The 18,683-nt window shown below is 37.3% G+C and overlaps 1 protein-coding gene across 4 annotated transcripts in view; it reads right to left on the reverse strand.

The window, feature by feature from the left end:
* Positions 1-18,683, reverse strand: part of AGK (acylglycerol kinase) — a 105,300-nt gene that overhangs the window by 36,859 nt on the left and 49,758 nt on the right. For all 4 annotated transcript variants that reach the window (XM_021078451.1, NM_001143699.1, XM_021078452.1 and 1 more), the window contains 4 exon segments: positions 12,826-12,918; positions 11,116-11,148; positions 9,288-9,382; positions 5,003-5,072 (listed from right to left, as the gene is read on the reverse strand). In XM_021078451.1, the coding sequence (XP_020934110.1) occupies positions 5,003-5,072; positions 9,288-9,382; positions 11,116-11,148; positions 12,826-12,918 (291 nt within the window).

Here is an 18,683-nt window from a genome sequence, read left to right on the forward strand (position 1 = left end):
AGCAAAAAGACAAAAAAAAAAAAAAAGAGAGAGAGAGAGAGAGAGACTCCTATGAGCAACTGCAACCTAGAAGAAATGGACAGATTCTTACAAAGGTACAACCTACCAATTCAGAACCAGGAAGAAACAGAAGATGTGAATAGAGCAATCATAAGCACTGAAATTGAAAATGTGATTTAAAAACTTTCAAAAAACAAGAGTTTTTCAGACCCAGGACCTGAGGTCTTCACGGGAGAATTCTAGCAAACATTCAGAGAAGAGTTAACACTTGTTCTACTGAAAGTCTTCCAAAAACCTGCAGAGGAAGAAACACTCTCAAGTTCATTCAATGAAACCACCCTGATACCAAAAAAAAAGAAAATTATAGGCCATTATCAGTAATGAACATAGATGCAAAAATGCTCAACAAAATATGAGCAAACCAAATCCAAATATATATTAAAAGGATCATACACCATGATCAAGTGTGATTTATCCCAGGGATGCAAGGATTCTTTAATATCCACAAACCAATCAGTGTGATAGACCACATAGACAAATGGAAAAATAAAATGGAGTCCCTGTCATGGCTCAGTGGGTTAGGATCACGACTAGTGTCCATGAAGATGCAGGTTCGATCCCTGGCTTTGGTCAGTGGATTAAGGATCCAGCATTGCTGTGAGCTGTGGTGTAGGTCACAGATATGGCTCGGATCCTGTGTTGCTGAGGCTGTGGTATAGGCTGGCAGCTGCAGCTCCAATTTGACCCTAAGCCCAGGAACTTCCATGTACCTCAGGTGAGGCCCTAAAGAGAAAAATACAGAAAAAAAAAACACCCCTGAAAAATAAAAACCATATGATCATCTCAATAGATGCAGAAAAAGCTTTTGACAAAATTTAACACCCACTTCTGATAAAAATTCTCCAGAGAGTGGGCACAGAGGGGAACTACCTCAACATAATAAAAGCTATATATGACAAACCCACAGCTAACATCATTGTCAATAGTGAAAAACTCAAAGCATTTCCCCTAAGATGAGGAACAAGACAAAGATGTCAATTTTTTTTTTTTTTTGTCCTTTTGCCTTTTCTAGGGCCACTCCTGCAGCATATGGAGGTTCCCAGGCTAGGGGTCTAATCGGAGCTACAGCCACCAGCCTACGCCAGAGCCACAGCAATGCAAGATCTGAGCCACATCTGCAACCTACACCACAGCTCACGGCAATGCTGGATCCTTTACCCACTGAGCAAGGCTAGGGATCGAACCCACAACCTCATGGTTCCTAGTCGGATTCGTTAACCACTGAGCCACGATGGGAACTCAAAGGATGTCCACTTTACCACTGTTATTCAACATAGTTTTAGAAGTCCTAGCCATGGCAATTACAGCAGAAAAAGAAATTAAATAAAAGGAATCCAAATTGGAAAATAAGACATAAAACTGTCACTGTTTGCAGATGACATGATAGTACACCTAGAAAATCCTACAGATACTACCAGAAAACTGTTAGAGCTCATCCTTGAACTTGGTAAAGTTTCAGGATACAAAATTAATATACAGAAGTCAATTGCATTTCTATATACTAACAAGGAAATATCAGAATGAGAAATCAGGGAAACAATCCCATTTACCATCACATCCAAAAGAATAAAATACCTAGGAATAAACCTACCTAGACAAAAGACCTGTAATCTGAAAACTACAAGATGCTGTGAAAAAGAAATCAAAGATCACATAAATAGATGGAAAGATATACCATGCTCTTGGATTGGAAGAATCAATATTGTCAAAATGACTATACTACCTAAAGCAATCACAGGTTCAATGCAATCCCTATCAAATTACCAATGACATTCTTCACAGAACTAGAGCAAAATATTTTAAAATTTGTATGGAAACACAAAAGACCCCAAATAGCAAAAGAAAAACAGAACTGGAGGAATCAGGCTCTGTGACTTCAGACTATACTATACTACAAAGCTACAGTCATCAAAACAATATAGTAATGGCACAAAAACAGAAATATAGATTAATAGAATGAGACAGAAAGCCCAGAAATAAATCCAAGCAACTATGGTCAACTAATCTATGACAAAGGATGCAAGAACACGCAATGGAAGAAAGATAGTCTCTTTAATAAGCTGCACTGGGAAAGTGGACAGTTACATATAAAAGAATGTAATGAACACATTCTTAACACCATACACAAAAATAAATTCAAAAAGGATTAGAGACATAAATATAAGACCAGATACTATAAAACCCTTAGAGGAAAACATAGGGAGATGATCTTTAACCTAAATCATAGCAACATCTTGTTTGATCCACCTCCCAAAATAAAGACAAGACAAAAATAAACCAATGGGACCTAATTAAATTCAAAAGCTTTTGCACAGCAAAGGAAACTGTTAAAAAAAAAACTAAAAGACAACTCACAGAATGGGAGAAAATCTTTGCAAATAATGCAACTGATAAGGGCTTAATCTCCAAAATATACATACAACTTATACAACTCAACAACAAAAAAACCAAAAAACCCAATTGAAAAATGGGCAGAAGACCTAAATAGACAGTTCTCCAAAAGAAGACATACAGATGGTATGCAGGCACATGAAAAAATGCTCAACATCACTAATTATTAGAGAAATGCAAATCAAAACTACAATGAGGTATCACCTCACACCAGTTAGAATGGCTACGGTTAACAAGTCAACAAAGAACAAATGCTGAAGAGGATGTGGAGAAAAGGGAACCCTCCTTCACTGCTGGTGGGAATGTAAATTTGTAAAACTACCACGGAAAACAGTATGGAAATAACTCAGAAAACTAAATATAGAAGTAATATATGATCCAGCAATCCCATTCCTAAGTATACATCCGGACAAAACTTTCATTCAAAAAGATGCATGCACCCCTATGCTCATTGCAGCACTGTTCGCAATAGCCAAGACATGAAAATGATCCAGATGTGCACTGACAGATGAATGGATTAAGAAGATGTGGCACCTACATACAATGGAATACTATTCAGCCATAAAAAGGACAAAATAATGCCATTTGAAGCAACATGGATGGAACTAGAGATTCTCATGCTCACGAAGAAAGTCAGAAAGAGAAGACATACCATATGACATCACTTATATGTGGAATCTAAAATATGGCCCAAATGATCGTATTTACCAAGCAGAAACAGATCATGGACATGGAGAACAGACTTGTGTTTGTCAGAAGGGAGGCTGGAGAGAAGGGGATGGATGGGGAGTTTGGGGTTGGTAGATGCAAACTATTACATTTAGAAGGGATAAGTAATGGGGTCATACTATAGACTATACAGAACAGGGAAGTGGGTCCAGTCTCTTGAGTTAGAACATGATGGAAGATAGTGTGAAGAGAAGAAAAAAAGAATGTATGTGTATGTGTGGCTGGGTCACTTTGCTCTAGAGGAGAAATTAAAGGAACATTGTAAATCAACCATACTTTAATAGAAGATTTTTTTTTTAAAAAAAGATTAATGTTTGGGGTAGGAAACTACATAGTCAATGTTGTATCCTTCTCAATGTATCACTTCAGAAGGCAGATGATGTCTGTCTGTGATGATGCTGTTTGGCTGCTTGGTTAAGGTGGTGTGTGCTAGATTTCTCTATGATAAAGTATATCTTCCCTTTTGTAATTATTAACTAATCTGCAATAATTTGAGACTGTGTAGATATCTGTTTCTAAACAACCATCCAATGGGTTTACCATCCACTAATGATCCCTGCTTGAATTAATCATTTCATTAGCGACTGCCAAATGGTAACTCTCTAACTCTGTCATACCTTATACATTTACAAGCTGGGCAATTCTTCTGTAATATAACTGTAGCTTCACAGATTCATCATTTTAATTTAATGGATTATCATCCATTAGCATCATTCTTTTTGATGTTCAAACTGTCCCAAAATTGGCCAGTGGGACACCATCAGGCTGGCTCCTATATCTGTTTCTGTTGCCTTAGTCAGTTTTTGAGTAGCTCTTTGCCTTCTCCTTGCTCTGCCCCTCAAAGCCATCTCTTCACACAGTCCTGGTAAGTTCTATTAGGGAATGGTATTTAGAGGCCAAAATCTGGGTGCAAGGTATGCTCACTGCTCTTGGATATCACTCCTTCTAAGGCCCTCCAGTGGGCGGAAACAGCAAATGCATTTCTAAAATAATTCTTAAGTTCATCTACAAATCAGTAAGAAAATTTTAGACAACCCAAAAGAAAAATGGGAAGTTCTGCTCCTCTCTAGAACTTAGGGAGCAACAAAGAACATTATCCCCACCCTCAAAATGAGAAAAAGCCAGATAATCTACAAAATCATAATTTTTCTTAAGCTCATCAGAGAGCTGAGATTGCAAGACAACCAAGTAACCTAAATTCCAAAGAGAAGGCCCTCCAAAGGACAGATGGAATGTGAGAAAGGTTTTGCCTTTGGCATAGCATGAGATAAAGAGGTAGCCACTATACAAACGGTCAAGACGAAATGAGGTACTGTCATCTCAAATATATTGTTTTCTATTTATTAGCTCTTTTCATAGTCAAAACAACCATATGACACAGAAAAATTACTTGTGGTCCAAAGGTAATCAATAGAGGAACGAAAAATCTTAATACAACCATGCTGAGAGTCAATAGAGAGGACTTGTTATACCTAACAAAGAGACCAAGAGATTAAGGTCTAACACTTCTACAATAGTATCATCATATACTTAACGCTACTAAATTATATACCTAAAAACAGTTAATGATGGTAAATTTTATGTTTTACGGGGTTGTTTTACCACAATTTTTAAAAGTAGCATCATAAGCTACTACGTAGTGATTAACAACTAGAATCAACAGGTAAAATTGTTTTCCTCTGAGAAGTTACACTTCAGATAGGAAAGGTAAGAAGAGGGACTCTAGTTTTCATTACAATCTCATGTGAACTACTATATTTTAAAAATATGTGTTAATTTTTTAATTACCATAAAAATTAATTGTTAATTTTTTCAAACTCACCTTGATCTGTAAGACATCCAGTGGAACTGTCTCTCCTTTCACAATGGCAAGTGTAGCATCTATAATATGTCTATAAGATAACAAGAAGAAAATGATCATACTGTCAAAAACAAGCAACACCTCCCCCGCCTCCTACACACACACACACACACACACACACACACACACACACACACACAGCAACACCTCCCCACCTCCTACACACACACACACACACACACACCTCCCCACCTCCTACACACACACACACACACACACACACAGCAACACCTCCCCCACCTCCTACACACACACACACACACACACACACACACACACACTCCTGAAGAGAGTACTACTAGCTGGGTGGGTCAGGAAAAAGACATTTTCCTTCAAAATATGCCAAAAAGCAAAACGAAGAAATATAAAAGAATTACTGATGCAAATATGGGGGAAGGCTCTGATTCAGACTCACAGAGAAGGCAAAAAGAAGTTTATAGAAGGCGCTGATCATTTATTTATTTCACATTCATTGAGTCCCTACACTGTGTCTGACTCTTATCACTGGAAAATATGATACTTCAATAAATAAAAATATAACACCTTCCATTCACTGTAAGACAATCAAGTACTTAAAAAAACCATTATTCCTCTTAACTCTAATAACCTGAAGAATAACTAAAGGGTAGGATTTGTTGGAGTTACTTTAGCAAAATATAATAAACTGCCGAAATATACACAGTACCACAGTACCACACTCTGGGTTCCCTCTATTTTACTTTCTCATTATTTCTCTATCAACATATCTTTATCCCATTTTTCTCTCCAATACAGATGCTATTTGGGAAGTAGGCAGCAGTTTAGAAAATGAGATTCAATTTAGGAAAAAGTAAGAAGCATGATCACCAGTTTAGATTGATTTGATATGAATATATTAATTTTGAAACAAACTATTAGAAAGAATCCTAAAGTATTGTACCTGCTCTGAGTAGTACCTAGCACATTAAGAGGATTAAGAAGTGCATTTGAGAGACCGACCTTAAAAAAAAAATCCTCCAGCTGAAAATACCTTTTTATATTAATTTTTTTTTCAAAATTGCTTGGCTGAAGACAGCTAAAATGCAACCTTAAACTTATCATTCTCCAGCAACAATTGAAAGTTCTAAATAAAGCAACACAGTAAGCACGGAATGGCTATCTTGCAGGATTATTTGCAACATTCTAAATTCAAAATTCCTTTTTCTTCTGTAGTAATTATGGTACAACATATCTTGACAGCAATGCAAAAAGCAAAGCCTTGTTCTTTTAAATAGCCTCAGGCATCTGCCGTGTTAAGAAGAGGTCTACAAAGTTCTAAACCCAGGGCAGACTGACTTAATTACCTAAGAGCCCTGGGGCATGCTTATAAATTAAGTTTTATAAATCTTTACATTATAAATAGAAGCAGCAACAACATTTAGTTTAACTCCCGGGAAAATCAGCTCCCCCTCAAATGGAAGGCTGTCAAAGACTTGAAGGTGGCCACACAATGCATATGCTGGCCTCTCCGGGGGCTCCCCAGGGAACGTAGCCCATCTCTGCATCACTGACATATTTGATAATGTTGGCAAGCAGTTCAAAGAAACTACACTGCTGTAAGGGAAAGACTAGCTATCTAAAGTAATGAAGACCCAAACCCAATAGGATTTGTCTCAGATGAGAAAAAATACTTGAGTAATTCATTGTTAGTCATATCTATTGCCCCTCAGAAATTCAAAACTTCATACACAAAGATGAACTCAAAATGGATTAAGACTTGAATGTAATAGCACCTGAAGCCACAAAACTTCTAGACGAAAACAGAGGATAAACTTCTTAACATACATCTCAGCCATAATTTTTTGAATCTGACACCAAAAAGCAACAAAAGCAAAGATAAGAGAGGCTGCCTTATACCAAAAAGCTTCTGTACAGCAAAGGAAACCATCAGCAAAATGAAAAGGCAACCTACTGAATGGAGAAAATATTTGCAAATCATGTATTCGATAAGGCGTTTGTATCCAAAATATGTAAGAGCACATACAACTCAATCGGAAAAAAAAAATCCAAATGGCCAGATGATCAAATAGACATTTTTCTGAAGAAGACAAACAGATGGCTAATAGGTACATGAAAAGATGCCCAACTAACTACCAGGGAAATGCAAATCGAAATCACAATGAGCTGTCACCTCATACCTGTTGGAATGCCTATGATTGGAAAGATAAGAAATAATGCATGTCCTAGAGGATGTGGTAAAAGGGAATATGCCCCGTTGGTGGGGATGTAAACTGGCACAGCCACTAAGGAAAACAGAATTAAAAATAGAGCTGCCATAAGACACAGCAATTTCACTTCTGTGTATTTATCCAAAGCAAATGAATGCCCTAATTTGAAAGGTATGGGCACCATGTTCGTTGCAGCATTATTGACAATAGCCAAGATATGGAAAGAATCTAAGTGTCCACTGATGAATGAATGCATAAAGAAAATGTGATTATATATGTGATACATATATGCAAACACACATATAAACACAATGGAATATTATTCAGCAGTGAAAAAAATGAACTCTTACCATTTGGGACAACACAGATGGAACTTGAGGGCATTTTGCTAAGTGAGAAAAAGTCAGACAGAGAAAGACAAATACCATATGATTTCACTTTTTTATGGAATCTCAAAAAAATCAAGTTCATAGATGATAGAAAAAACAGAGGTGGGGTGTGGAAGGTGTGTAAAATGGGTGAAGGCAGTCAAAAGTTATAAAATAAATAAGTCACAGGGATATAATGTACAGTATGGTGACTAAAGTTAATAATACCATATTGCGTGTCTGAAAGTTTTAAGAGTTCTCATCACAAGGGAAAAAATCTGTAACTGTGTTACAGATGTTAACTATACTTACTGCCATGATTGTTTCATAATATACACAAATATCAATCCTTGTGTTGTAGACTTGAAACTAATATCATGTTGTATGTCAGTTACACCTCAATTTAAAATAAAAATCCCAAAACAGCAAAAAATATCCAAAAAAGAATATCACTTGAGTATTGTCATGGACTCCAGAAGGTTATAACCAGAAGCATTTTGAGAAGAGTTCCATTAATTCGTTCAGCAAACAGTATTTATTTCCTTCCCCTAAAGTGTCACAAAGCTTATATTAAAGATCAGGCAACTGACAATGACAGCCTGAAAATGCTTTGCCCAAGATTGTATCATCAATCACTGTCAAAGCCAGGACTGAAATTCAAGATTCCTATCTGTTTTTTTTGGCCACCACCATATGGAGATCCTAGGGCCAGGGATCAGATCTAAGCCACAGTTGCAACCTATGCAGTAGCAGCAGCAACAAACCTGCATCCCAGTGCTTCAGAGATGCTACCTATCCCCTTGCACTACAGCAGGAATTCCAAGATTCCTATCTTCTTGAAAGATTAGATCTTTGTTTACATAATGCTTTTGAGAGAAAAGAACAGTAATAACAATTTTCCCAACTCCTGAAGACACTGTTAGACTCACAGCAATATACTTTAAATGTCACGGCTACACTACTTCCTCTGTCTACTTTATCCATACTGCTTTCCACTTTAGGCATTCCCCAAAGGATATTTGGTTGTCGTAGCTCCTTATATTATCAAGGTAAGGAAGATAAGGCTCCTGGTGCTCCATCTTCACAGGAGACTTGCTACTTGTCATCATGCATACTTAAAGCAAACAGATGATCACTGTAAATCTGTCTTCACCAGAGAATCTTACAACTTAAAGCACAGTCTGGATCGGTGATGCTATCTTCATAAGTGACAAAAGAACATCAGTATTCCTCTCCATACCTGACACGAGGACTTAATAATAGATCACCAGAAAGATCCCACTGTGGCTCAGTGGAAGTGAACCTGACTAGTATCCATGAGGACGTGGGTTCAATCCCTGGCTTCGCTCAGTGGGTTAAGGATCTGGCATTTGCCATGAGCTGTGGTATAGGTCACAGAAGTGGCTCGGATCCTGAACTGCTATGGCTGTGGTGTAGGCCGGCAGCTACAGCTCCAATTTGACCCCTAGCCTGGGAACTTCCACACTTGCAGGCCTTAAAAAAAAAAAAAAAAAAAAAAAAAATGACCACAATCCCACATCCTAACAGGGAAACCAAAAGCTTGAACTCTGATCTCTTCATGATTTGAAGTTTCAGGTTATCAAAACTCAAAACATAATTACATTACATGAGAATTTTCCAATCCCAGGCTCGCTCACCCATAAATGCCACCATCCCACATTGATAACCTACTGGACTTTGTTTCCACTTTCGGCAAAGAGTGTCTGACTCAAAGTACTGGTCTGGCCCAGTGGGATAAATCCAATGGGAATCTTACTGAAGGTTGCCTGGGGGGAAAAAAAAAACAAGAGGAAAGTTTTATTATTATGGTCAGAAGATCAGGCTGAACAGATGTGTCCGCCATGAGAAAGGAAGTGGCCCTGGGTCCGCCTCCCTAGCCTCCTTCCCTTCCCATAGCCCTGGACCAGCAATCAGGGAACACTAAGTGAGCAGTTTCTAGAGCAAGGCAGTTCACAGAAACCACATAACTTCAAATCTGGAAGAAATACCTGAGCCCTCATTAACAGTAACTGGTGAAAATAAATCTGGTTAAGAAAATGAGTGTTAGCTATTAGATAAATGCACAGTTGACACAGAATGCCACATTATTTGACAAAGTTGCAGATAAAATTCAACTAAAAATGTCTAACATTTGTAGAGTGACTAAGGACAGGTCAAAGTGCTTTATAAACTATCTCAAGTATAAACAAGGCTAAGAGAATAGGCAAGATCAAGTAGCAGAAGGATGGCATGGCAGGTGATTTAAAGAAATGCCACAAATAAACAGATGCTATACAGTTCCTAAAGACTATTCCGCTCAGTCTACTATTATTAGCAAAGGGACTGGAAAAGATCTCCTTTCTTGTTATTTATAAAATACTTTAAATTATTGTAGAAAAGTGGGCAAAATAACCTCACAGATACACATGTACCCAAACTCAGATTTAACAAATCTCACATTTTACCATATTCACTTCAGACATTTTAAGAAATAAAATGAGGAGTTCCCGTCATGGCTCAATAACCCGACTAGGAACCATGAGGTTTCAGGTTCGATCCATGGCATCACTCAGTGGGTTAAGGATCTGGCGTTGCTATGAGCTGTGGTATAGGTTGCAGGCACGGCTCGGTTCCCACATTGCTGTGGCTGTGGTGTAGGCAGGCAGCTGCAGCTCTGATTCAACCCCTAGGCTGGGAACCTCCATGTGCCTCGAGTGGGGCCCTAAAAAGACAAAAGACAGAAAAAAAAGAGAAAGAAAATGATGCAGATACTGCTGAAGTCCCTTCTCCTATTCCCCTCTCTCCCTTCCTGGGGGAAACCATTGTCCTGAGGTTTCTGTGATTCCTTTTCATCCACATCATTATCCTCTTACTACGTGGACTAGGCATCCATTAACAGTATCTTTGTTTTCCGAACTTTAAAACTTTATCGAAATGCATAATATACTTTGGCAACCTTTCTTACTGAATATTTTTTAGATTTACCATGTAGATATTTGTAAACCTAATTCATTCCTTTAAATTGCTATATGGCTCCCAATATAGGAATACATCCCAATTTATTAATGAAGGAGTCCTTTGAAGAAAAGATTCTATAGGGACATTTTATATTTTAAACAAAGCTTGGAGTTCCCTAGTGGCCTCACAGTTAAGGATCGGGTGTCGTCACTGCTGTGGCTTAGGTCACTGCTGTGGCAGGGGTTCAATACCTGGCCCAGGAATTCCGCATGCCAAGGGCACAGCCCAAAAAAACGAACAATAAAAAGTTAAAAAAATAACAACTCTTGGTAAAGGCCACTGGATAACTCTGGATTCCCAAAACAGAAATGTCTACCATGGGTTATCTGTGTTCTATGACACAGGCAGAAGTACTTTATTTTCTAAAATCTGAGGAAGTACAACTTGTGTCCACCTTAAAATATAAAATGGGCAGAAAGAGTTACAGAAAGAAATAAAAAAAGAGATAAAAAGAACAGAAAAATAAAAACCAAAAGGCAATTACTCTTATTTTAAAGCTCACCTCATCTGCTCTTCGAAGAACTCCAGTAATAACCTACAAATGTTAAAAAAAAATTATTATAAACAACTTGTATTTCCTTTATCATAAAAGAATTGGATTCAATTTTCATGGACCACAAACTTGTTCCTGTTTTCTTCCTGGAATCTATGTCAAAAGAAGTACACGCTCTTAAAACAGAATATTCTCCAATAAGATCAGTTACATTAGATTTTATTCATGACCTAGGATTGATAGTACTATAAAGCTAAGATGAAATAATTATAGAGCCTCCAATTTATACAAGCAAAATTATGTTTTAAGTTCTCTAAGATGGGTATAAATGTGATGTACACATCAATTATACGAAAGCTCCTCGTCTGCTAAAATATAGGGACAAATCAGCACTTTGCCACACTCAGAGGCGAGCCTGCTCTCAATAAATGTTTCCTATTGATGAATATAAAGACAAGGGAGATTATATTCTCTCTACACAAAGACATTTTTAATTTGAATTTGAACATATTTTATTTTTAAACTCTAATATACATTTTACAAAAACTGTGACAAATACCTGAAGAAGAAACACTTTCTCACACACCCAGCATGCAAGATAACCATAATTAATCACTTGTTTATATTTTGTTATATGTCCCGCCAGTTCTTTTTTTTTGAAGCAGAGTATATTTTTATGACCAGATTATACCAGGTACACAATTTGGTAGCTTTCTTAAAAACGTTTTGTAAAGTCAAGGCTGCTGTCAATCTTCTCCCTTCTCCTGGCTCACTGAGTTTTAGGATGAAATGGGGCTATCATGAGGTCCATTTCATTCTTAGTTGGCAGGTTATCCATATTCTTCACACTTCATTAAAAAGTCGTAAAAACAATTACAAGATCATTAGCAGAGTCTTTTTAAAAGAAGCTTACTAAGGCTCACATCACTGCTAAGTCAAACACAAGAAGGTGCCCTGCCTGCTGTTAGCTCCCAATCCCTGAACACAGATGAAACCAAGTAGAGGCGAAAGGCAATGGGAAACGAGGCACCCAGGATGCAGTGACTGAGTTTCGGGGGAGGGAGGGGCAGCGGCACTGGGCTCTTCAGGGGTTCCCAGTAGATAATGAATGTTCTAGTCTATTGCCCTGGGAAAGAGCTCTTCCACAGCAATATACTTACTGTCCTTATTGGACCGAAGTAAGCTTTACGGAAATGGAACCACAGAACAAAGGCAATCCATACATTGCAACATGCAGACCCCGCCTCTAAAGATTCCATTAGGAGATAACATAACAGGGAATGGAAATGATGTGAGAACGGACAGATGCCTTTTTTAAAAAGGCAATCATTATATCAGTTTATGAGAAACCTTCCCGTAATTGAAACTATGATTCCATAACAAACGGGGCTACTTCATAAGAGTCTTCAAAATACCAAAAGCTTATCTTATCGTACCCAGCACCATTTTGCATCCTGTTTTATTCAATGTTATCAAACTTAAATTTGAGAAAATAAAAACCCTTCTATGTGCTGGGTACAGAACTTACACAAAGCAATGAAATAAACATTCATGAGAAAAATGTAGTGCTCTACTTATTTCAGACAGAAACAATCCTAAGAAGAATGGCTTACAAAGAAATAATTTCCCTAAATTATAACCACTTTATACTACCGCTCGAAGACCTAATTTCTATTTTCCTCACCTCCACAATGGTTTCGAACAGAAAAGGGGCCATACCTCTTGCAATGTCCCATCTCCTCCAGCAACAATGATCACATCTGTGTTTTCCAACAGTTCCAGGAGTTTCTTGGCTTGGCCCTCATAGTCTGTCTGCAATATAAAGGAAGGCTTTGGTAAACGTATCAATGCTAGAGCCACAAAACCAAAGGGCTAAAAGCATGGGATAATTTTTTTTAAGTTTTACATTGAATCTTTTCTTAAATTCTACAGTAATTGATATACATGAAACACTAAGTAGCTATCAGAGCAACTTTGCATGGTTTTTAGAGTTTTATATTTTTAGAGCTGGAAGAGACCTCAGAAACCATCTAGCCAGCTCCTTATTTTAAAAGTAAAACTCAAACCCAGTAATTTGTCTCAGTTATACAGTTAGCTAGTCAGAGGACGCATTTCCAGTCCAGTGCAGATTCTATTACATCATTTACCCAGTGACTTTCATCTGAAAGCAGGAAGTCAAGTGTATGTGCAAATAAGAAGAGGCCGATGTAATGAAAAGAGCACAGATTTGAGAGCCCAAGAGACCCAGATTAAACCCCAACTCTGCTACTCTTCAGCTGAGTGGCCTCAAACTCTCAGGATCTTAATTTCCTCATCATTGAAACTATGTTTCCTGGGGGAGGGGATAAGAGCTTCCTTCTAATACGGTGGGAAATCAGTATGAAAAGCAACGTGCAAGGTAACCGTTCTTAATTGATACTGCCTAAGTAAAAGGCTATCACGGATTCGCTGTGACTCTACATAAAGAAACACAGGTACAATTCAAAGCAGTCACCAACAGTACTGAAGCCTCACTATTTTTAGAGAGAACACCTTATCTCAGATGCATACATAGATTTAAATGAACCATCTAAGCCTCGCCTTTAAAGCCAAACATTGAGTTTTAACAGATGTAATATAAGTAATGCTAAAATAAGGAAACACTCTCTCCTGCTAACACTGTATTAGACACCCTAACAGGAAAAAAATTAAAGATGTGGATTTCAGATTGGCTAAAGCATACGGACCAAAGTCACAGTCAACAAAGAGGAAAATATAAGTCCCTACACTAATATGATCTAATCTTAGGATGAATAGTTCTACTTTTATCCTGAAAAGGGAAATGAATGACCTTGTAGTTATATGTTTGCAAATATTTCTTTTTTTTTCCCCACACTTACCAGTTTATTATAAAGGGTTCAGAGGAATAGCCAGATGAAGAGATACATGGGGCAAGGTACTGTGTATCACCTCTCCCCAAACTGTCACATGTTCACCAGCCCTGAAGGTCTCCAAACCCTGTCCTTTGGGTTTTTAGGTTAGTTTCATTACATATGCATAGTTGATTAAATGACTAGCCTCTGGCAATGGAGCTCAATCAATCCGAACATATTTCATTTTTTAAAAAAAGAATGTACATCTATCCTGATTAAAAGGGTGGCTTATAAACACCCCCAAAATAGGTGATCATTGGGAATCAGCACGGGTTTGCTAAGAATGTGCCATTTCAGACTATCCTCATTGTTGACAGATTACTACGTCAGAAGATCGGGGAATCCAGACTTCTTCAACATGATAGTATCCTTGGGGACAAGGTGGGGATAGGTGGGAACAATAAGCTAGAATACAACTGGGTGATCTGATTACCAGCCGAATGTCTGTGCTCAAAGTGAGAGGATCAGTGGACTGACACCAAACCGTAGGTAGATTTCTGGTGACATTTCTATAGGGCTCTCCACTCAGTCTTTTCCTGCACAACACTTTATCCACAATGGAAGAGGAAAGGTAATTGACTGAATACGTAAATGATACAAACCTGACAATCTTGCCCCTCCCGACTTCGCCAGCATCACGCTCTCTCCCTGTCCCCTCTGACTGCTTCTCCTCCAACCACACTGGCCTCCTAACTCTTCCTCAAACACCCAAGGGCACTTCTTGCCAGAGCCACTGAATGTGTAATATGCTCAGCTTGGATTCTTTCCCTTGCTCATCTGCATGAATCCCTCCCTTCCTCCAGGTCTTTCTCAAAGGTCAGCTTCTCAGCCTGGCCTTCCTTGGCCTCCTGAACTAAACTAACACCCGTATGATTCTTGGTCTCTGTTCCCTGCCTGGATTTTCTTCCTGGCACTCATCGGCGTCTGACAAGGTATGTTTATTTGTGCATGATTCTTCTCTGCATCCCTTCCTTTCATACTCTGAATGGAAGCTCTTTGAGGACAGTTGGAGGGAAATTTGTTTTATTCAGTCTGTATCCCTGATACCTAGAACAGAGCTTACCTTGTAGTAGGCACTCAATAAATATTTGCAAGAAAAATTAATAAATATGAGTAAGTACATGAATTAAAGAATCAAAATTAACAGACCATAATTTAAGAGATTACATTAAGAAGGATGATGCATTTGGGGCTCTAATCTCAAGAGGAAAATTCCAAATGCAACAAAAAGGAAGGATAAAGACTGACCTAATGATGCAGAAAAACTGAACTTTACACATTTCAAAAATTAACTCAAAATGGATCAGAGACCTAAATGTCAAATAAAAAAAAGAAAACTGTAAAACTTTTAAAAAGGAACACAGCTGGGGATCTAGGTGGTCCTGGGTTTGGTAATGAATTACCATTAGGCAAATCACCAAAAGCAAGACGCACAAAAGAAAAAATTGCTACGTTGAACTTTCTTAAAATTAAAAACTTCTTTGTGGAGTTCCCGTCGTGGCGCAGTGGTTAACGAATCCGACTAGGAACCATGAGGTTGCGGGTTCAGTCCCTGCCCTTGCTCAGTGGGTTAACGATCCGGCGTTGCCGTGAGCTGTGGTGTAGGTTGCAGACGCGGCTCAGATCCCCCGTTGCTGTGGCTCTGGCATAGGCCGGTGGCTACAGCTCCGATTCAACCCCTAGCCTGGGAACCTCCATATGCCACGGGAGCGGCCCAAGAAATAGCAACAACAACAACAACAACAACAAAAAGACAAAAGACAAAAAAAAAAAAAAATTCTTTGTGAAAATACTACTAAGAGATTGAAAAGACAGCTTTAAAAGATAATATAAGAGAAAACATCTGCAAAAAAACTTATCTGATAAAGAACCTGTAATACACAAAGGACTCTAAAATTCGACACTAAGGAAACAAACAAGAAACAAGTCCATGAAAATAGCAAAGAACTGAACAGACACCTCACATAAGAAGATATAGATGGAAAATAAATGAAAAAATGCTCAACATTATATGTTATTGGGGAACTGCAAATTAAGACAATGAGAAACTGATATGCACGGTACGAGAATGGCTAAAACCCAAAACCTCGTGAACACCAAATGCTGACAGGATGCGGAACAACAGAAAATGTCCTTCATTGTTAGTGGGAATACAAAACAGTCCAGCCACTTTTGGAAAGCATTTGGCAGTTTCTTACAAAGCTAAGCAAACTCTTATCAAACAGCTATTGCACTCCTAGGTATTTACCCAAATGAACTGAAAAATCCTATCTAAACAAAAACCCGCACACAAATGTTTACAGCCGCTTTATAATCACAAAACTGCAAATAATCAAGATGTCCTTCAATAGGCAAATGGATAAACAAACTGTTAAACACACTCAATGGAATATTATTATTCTGTGACAAGTGGAAATAAATAAGCTATCAAGCCATGAAAAGACATGCCACTGAGAAGCCCAGGTGAGACCTGCACAAGAACACTTTTGAACACAGATTGCTGATCAACAGAATCCTAAGCAGAAAAACCACTGTCAAGGCAGTTTGCTATGGAGCAATAGATAACTGGTATAGAAATACATCTAAACATAACAACAATTATAATAAATATTAATGGATATGGTCTAGTCAAAAGACAAAAAAAAAAAAACCCTCAAAAACTGGATCTTTTAAATATCTTTTTATCATGCCTTTACCAATGTTGCATTAACATATAAAGATAAAAAAAGGCTGAAGTAAAGATATGTAAAAAACACACCAGGCAAAAACTAACCAAAGTAAGCTGGTATAGTTACTAATACTAAATAAAATAGACTACTGTAAAAGGCATTTGAGTGCTAAAGAGAGTCACTCTATGACAGGGGTCAGAATGTGAGAAAAATGAAATAATTTGAAATGTGAATGCATCTACTGATATAGTCTCAAAATACAAAAAAGCAAAAGCGGATAAAACTGCATAGAGAAACAGGCAAATCCACACCTCTTTCTGAATAATTAAACCAGAAGAAAAAAAATCAGTAAGGACATATAAGATCTCAGCCAAATAATTAACAGATTTGACTTAATGAACATATGCAGAACATTGTACCCAATAACTGATATATATTCCTTTTAGGCACACATAAAACATTTATGAAAACAAACCACATGGTAGGCCATAAAACAAGTCTCAATAAACTTTAAAATAATGGAGTTATATAGACTATGTTTTTTGACCTTAACACAATTAAAGACGTGGAAAAGCTTCAGATTTGAAAATTTTAAAACATGCCTAAATAACTCATAGGTCAAACAAAATTGTGATGAAAATTGAAAAATATTTAGAAATGACTGATAATGAAAATACTATATATCAAAACTTCTAGAATGCAGCTGAAGCAGTAGAATGAAGTTTATAGCTTTCAAAGCATACACAGAAAGAAGGGTAAAAATTAATGAAATAAAGATCCAAGTTAAAATGTCAGAAAAGAACAGCAAAAAAAAAAAAAAAAAAGAAAAGAAAAAGAAAAATCCAGGGAAAGTAGAATGAAGGAAACAATAAAGACAGACTGGAAATTAATGAAGCAAACAAATGAAAGGATCAATAAACCAAAAAATGGTTCTTGGCAAGAATTAATTAAATTGATGCACTTCTCACAAAACTGAGGGGGGGAAAATATAGCACAAACCAACAATAAAAGACTATTGGGCATGAAAATGAGATATTGCAGATGTTACATAAATTTAAGTTAAAAAGATGATATTAAGGACAACTCAATACCTATTAATATGAAAACTTAGAAAAAAATGCACAAATTCCTTTAAAAAATTTACCTCACTGAAATTAATTCAAGAAATAGAACTTAAGTATTTCTATAGCCACTAAAGAAAGCTAATGTACAAAAAAATTTCCCATCAGAGAAAGCTCCAGGCCCAGATGGTTCTCCTTGTGAGTGCAACCAAACATTTTAGGAACAAAAAATATTGATCTTAAGTGCCCATTCTAAGATTTCTCCTATGTAGTATCTGCAATATGCATCATAGATCCTGAAACCAATGTTAGTTTTCTTCCCCTTTCTCCCATCCCTGGAGGCAGACAACTGGAAGACCATGTCTCAGACACTGCATGATTAAGCTGGGCTAAATGACCGTTCAATCTCTATGATTTAATGAAAGTGTGTAATATTAAAAATAGGTAAACTGTAGACTTACACATATGGTAATGGTGATTTTCACCAAATATAAACGCCCATGTATACACCACACACTTTGCTTAAAAGTCAACAAAATGTAGACCTGAGACATCTTCTCAAATAGCACAATTTCTTCTTACTTATTTTTACCCCCCTTTTCTTCTGACCCAAATCTTGAAAATTCTAACGCTTAATCACTTAAAATTCCTCACCGGAGATAATTCCTCGCCAGAAAGAAAATGTTTACCTGTCAGTGGAACTGCCAGGGGATTAAATGAACTACTCAAACGTTTAGTTTTTTTTTATAGTTAGGAAGAGAATTCTTTAAGAATTCTGTAACAACTTTGATCTTCTGAGAGAAAATAGTTCCCCATCTTGTCTCTTTCAGATGAAAGGAACCAAGTTCATGCCGCCATCTAATCCGATTCTTAAAATGAGAAGATGACAATGTTTGGGGAAAAATTATTTTATTTATTTATTGCTTTTTTAGGGC

This window comes from Sus scrofa, chromosome 18, assembly GCF_000003025.6.
Source record: "Sus scrofa isolate TJ Tabasco breed Duroc chromosome 18, Sscrofa11.1, whole genome shotgun sequence".
Classification (NCBI taxonomy): Eukaryota; Metazoa; Chordata; class Mammalia; order Artiodactyla; family Suidae; genus Sus; species Sus scrofa.